Raw genomic sequence first — 4706 nt, 5'->3', positions numbered from 1 at the left:
AGTTTTTCCAGTTATGAAATACTCTCAAGCAATTTCAGTTGCTTAGAAGAACATGCAAAGTGCTGGTTGGGTTAATCTAAGTGTGAAATTATCCCACACTGTGGGATTGAAGAGGGAGAAGGGCCAGGGAATTATAGTCTTTTATATAAAAATTATATTGGGGGGAAATTGGCAGTAGAGACAATTATACAAAGAAATACCTTGTACCTGAAACCTGAAAAAGGATCATCAGCATATGACTGATTTAAACCTCCTTTCTTTCCACTATTTTGTCTTCTGCTGGACTCTTCAAAGAAAATCTGAAACATAGTCCATTTTGTCTGCAAATACTGAAAGTATTTTTAAGAAGGTTGTCATAATGATGACCAGTAACCCAAACTGAGCGTAAAAGAAAGTGAAGAGAGGAAGAACCAAGAGCATAGAAATACTAATGCAGAGGAAGACTATTATTTTTCTATGAGAGTCTCAGAGCAAATAAAGTGGGGAAATAAGAGATAGTGAGTGATGGAAGAACGAGATGCTTCACTGGTGATTTTGAAGGTTTGAATTTTTTTTCTTTAATAAAAACTCAACAGTGAGAGAGTACATTAATGAACTAAGGTGAACAACATCCTTGTTCATATCTCTCCTACTTACCAAGTTTACTTCCTGATTAAAAAATCAATATAAAATTTATATTAGTGTATAAATGCTCTAGATAGTTCAAACAATGCAGAGAAAAATAAAACAAATTACAAATGTTTCATGTGTTCCACACACAAAATGTCACTACTTGAGTTCTTTGTCAATAATTTTTGGTAGATTCTTTCAGAAATTTTATACATACATCTAAATACACACAAAACATATATTTCTGTAAAATCAGAAAGATAAATGGAGCAATACAGTATCTTCTTATATTTTGTACTTAACATATTGTAATCTACTAGTCTGTGTACATGCATTCATCACTTTTTCACAAGGTCAACACAATATTCCATTTAAGACATACAACTCCTCTCATGAATGAACAATGCTACAAGGAAGATCTTGCACATATTTTTGCATACTTACACACTTATAAAATTGTAGCTACAGGAAAAAATTTAGACAGTAATTTCTAGTTGAAAAGAATTTTATGCACTGTTAATTTTGATATTGATTTCTGAATTATTCAGTTTATGTGTTTGGAGGAATGGAGCCAAAATACATTTCCAGCTGTTGTTTAGAAAGCTTCCCAAGGAACCTGAATGTGCTTAAAAGGCACATGGAAGGGGAAAGAGAGTTTTTAGGAACTCAAAATTCAGAACCTGCTCTCTTGGTGGCTATATCAACCCTGGCTGCAGCTCAGAATCACCTGAGAACTTGGACTATTATCTAAGTTTCAACACCAGAAATTCTGACTTAATTGATTACAAGGTCCAAGGCTGGACCTGAGGGTCATGATGTTTTCAAGCCAACCACAGAGATTCTGATGTGTAGTCAGTGTCTAAAATCATTGCTTTAGGTAGAGTAATAGATTGTGAGTTCAAAACCATCCTCAACAAAAGTGAAGCACTAAGCAACTCAGTGAGATCCTGCCTCTAAATCAAATACAAAATAGGGCTGGGGATGTGGCTCAGTGGTTGAGTGTCCCTAAATTCAATCCCTGGTATCCGCTCCCTGCTCCAAAAAAATATTGTGCCCATGAAGCAAAAGAAAACCAACATTAGATGAAAGGAATCAGATCAGGTTTGAGGGAGAAAGGAGGAGGGAAAGGAGAGAGAGGGAATGAGAGAGGTAAGGGGAACGAAGGTCTGGTTGGATCAAGTTCTATGTTCTTCTTTAGGTGATGATCTCAGAGTCTTCTCTTTGGGGTAAAGATGAATTTGAGAGCAAAGCTGCTTCCAAGCTCTTCTTAACCCAGGGTTGTCCTGAATCAGTAGCAGCGAGTGACCAGCTGGGTAGAAAGCCATGATGATTTTGAACAAAATGTTCCAGGGACTACTGGCATCAAAGATGTTGGACACATAGAGAAATAGGGCAATAGCATTGAAAATGTAGAGAATGAGAAAGTAGCTGGTTGTTTTGATGGCCCCCATGTGAGCCTCCATGCTGGGGTCCCTGGAGCCAGTAGCACAACTTTTCATATGAAGGGTGTGTCTCTTGAGAGAGACAATCAGCAGAGTGGCTGTCACGATGAATATGATCAGAGGAATAAGAATCCCCAGGTTAAAGAAAAAAGCCAGGTTCAGCACATTGGTCTCAGTGAAGTATACTTTCTTTGTGGAGTTGGAGAAGGGCACTGTAAAAGAATTATTGCAATACACAGGGTAGATGTCCTTGCAGAAGAGCATGCTGGAGATGAAGGAAATAAACAAGGACAGCCACAGGAGCCAGGGTATCCATCCAGAAATTCTCCACTTCAGCTTAAGGAAAAGTGGGTGGGAGAAATTGGCAATCTTCACGAAGTAGAAGAAGCTGAGCCAGGCAGCAAACCAGAGGCTGCAATAATTTAAGAACATGAAACTTACTTTGAATGAATCATATAAAACATCTTTGTTAAGAAAAATTGGGGATGTAGTGCTCAAGATAACTTCAAGCATCATGAAGCTTTGGAGAGCTATTCTGGATACACTCAGGAAAAGCAGGATCCTGCTATTGGTGGAAACTGCCTTTTTCTGAATCCATGCAGCTGCATTTATAGCCATGATGAATCCATTTGCAATGATACCAATCATGCATTCAGCACCTATAATGGTAAAAATTAAGATGAAGGCAAATAGTGACAATTCATTTTCTGGGGAATTGCAGGGTTCAGCCATCCTGAGTTGTTGCTCCTCTCTGGAGTCTGGAAGAAAACGTCTCCTAAGCATTTGATGGGCAGATCCTTGATAACTGCCACTATTCATGTCATAGAAGGAAGCAGTTGATACATCATTTCCAAGTTCACTCCATTTGTTTATCTCAGAATTCTTAGCTCTAAATGGGCCAATGCAAATAATGGGAAAATTTGGTTCCTAATCCTCTCCCTAATTTCAGGCATGTTGGTATTAGTTCAATCAAAGGGGCTCAGGGAGGCACTTGCTTAAGCTGTCTTTTATAACCCACTGATGTGGGAGTGAGAGCCATGCCCTTTGGCAGGCTTGGTTAATTTGAAAATTGGCCTTCCAAACACTATGTAGCTTTGTTTCACTTGTGAGTTCAGAGAACTGACTGAAAATAATACTACAAAGACTCACACGTTAATAAGTCTTATAGATATATTTTCCTATTTTGCACTAGGCAGTGTCCTCACAATTTATATATTATCACATGAAAACCTCACAACAACCTTACGAGGCATGTGCTTTTATCATTGCTAATTTGTGGATGAGGAATCTCAGGCATATAAAGGATGAATTACCTGTCCAAGGCATACTACTCAAGAGTGATAGAACTGGGATTCAAACCCAAATCACATGGCCCCAGAGTTCATATTCTTGCCCACTACGGTAATACCACCTAGACCTGCGTGGATTCCTTTGTGTGTGCAAGGCTGACTCAACTATGAGATTTTTTGATGTCCTTACTATTAAAGGTGAATAATAAAGCAATAAGACACTAATTTTTAAGCAGTAGGATGTTGTTTGCAGAATTAATTACTTGAGGTAACACATTCCTTTAATTTCATGTAAGTGATTACACATGTACAGACACATATTTACATTTTATTTATTTATTTATTTTGGTACTGGAGATTGAACTCAGGGACACTCAACCATTGAGCCACATCCCCAGCCCTATTTTGTATTTTAGAGACAGGGTTTCACTGAGTTGCTTAGTGCCTGGCTAAATTGCTAAGGCTGGCTTTGTACTCACAATCCTCCTGCCTCAGTCTCCTGAGCCATTGGGATTACAGGTGTGTGCCACCTTTTATTTTAATGAAACACTTGGAAAATAAAAGTTGAAGGAAAATTTCCCAGTTCCTTTACAGGGTAGGCTAATCTACCTGAGGGTAAAATAACGCCTTGGACTTGACTATCATATTTTGGACTATTAAAGCTGAAACAGATGAAGGAAGAATCACTTTTCTCTTGAGGAAATTGTTTCTGGCTTTAAAATGTAAATACAGAACACAGAATGATAAAATGGATTTCCCAATTCAGAGTGAATTCACTTTTATGAACACATATCACTTTAATATAGTAATAATAAAGCAGGTTTGGTAGGTGACATGTCTCCAAAAATATTTATGACATTGGTTTTTCCTTTACTCAAGGCTTCTTTCAAATAAGGCAAAAACTTATGAAGTTTTTTTTTTCCCCAGCATGAAATGGTAAGATGTTACCATTTAATTTAAAAATCTCTGTTTCTGAGCCCTAAACATTCTCCTTGAACACAGACTAATAAACAGCTTCTTCTCTGGTTGTTTCTCTCATAGAAGTTCTGGAATCTCTAGAAACTCTGATTTGTCAGGCTTTGCCCCACTTTTGCTGATCTAGGCTTCCAAGAGTATGAGGGGAAATGTCATGGTTCCTTCAATCTGATGCCACTCTCCTCACTTGCTTTGCTCATCATTGTATCCTACCCCTGGTTCCTGGTCCAGTGCCCACTACAGATACTTGGTGGGTTACTGAATGATTTACCAGTGCCTCTTAGCTCAGAGATGCCCTCTGTAAGAAGAGGCATGGAGAAATAGCACTTCCACCTCCCCCTGAGTTTAAAAACTCACAGGGCCTACACTTAGATCAAGTGTGGGAGCATGA

At 38.3% G+C, this 4706-nt stretch overlaps 1 protein-coding gene across 1 annotated transcript; it reads right to left on the bottom strand.

The window, feature by feature from the left end:
* Positions 1 to 1784: 1784 nt before the first annotated feature.
* On the bottom strand, positions 1785 to 2870 carry TAS2R39 (taste 2 receptor member 39; the record flags this gene model as incomplete). Its single annotated transcript, XM_081283335.1, has 1 exon — positions 1785 to 2870. The coding sequence occupies one exon, from the start codon at positions 2868 to 2870 to the stop codon at positions 1785 to 1787; it is 1086 nt and encodes a 361-aa protein (XP_081139461.1).
* Between the last annotated feature and the right edge of the window lie 1836 nt (positions 2871 to 4706).

The sequence above is a fragment of the Spermophilus citellus genome (genome assembly GCF_964194105.1).
Source record: "Spermophilus citellus genome assembly, chromosome: 3".
Taxonomy (NCBI): domain Eukaryota; kingdom Metazoa; phylum Chordata; class Mammalia; order Rodentia; family Sciuridae; genus Spermophilus; species Spermophilus citellus.
The sequence above is the reverse complement of the archived record's forward strand: the minus strand, read 5'-3'. Positions and strand labels throughout refer to the sequence as shown.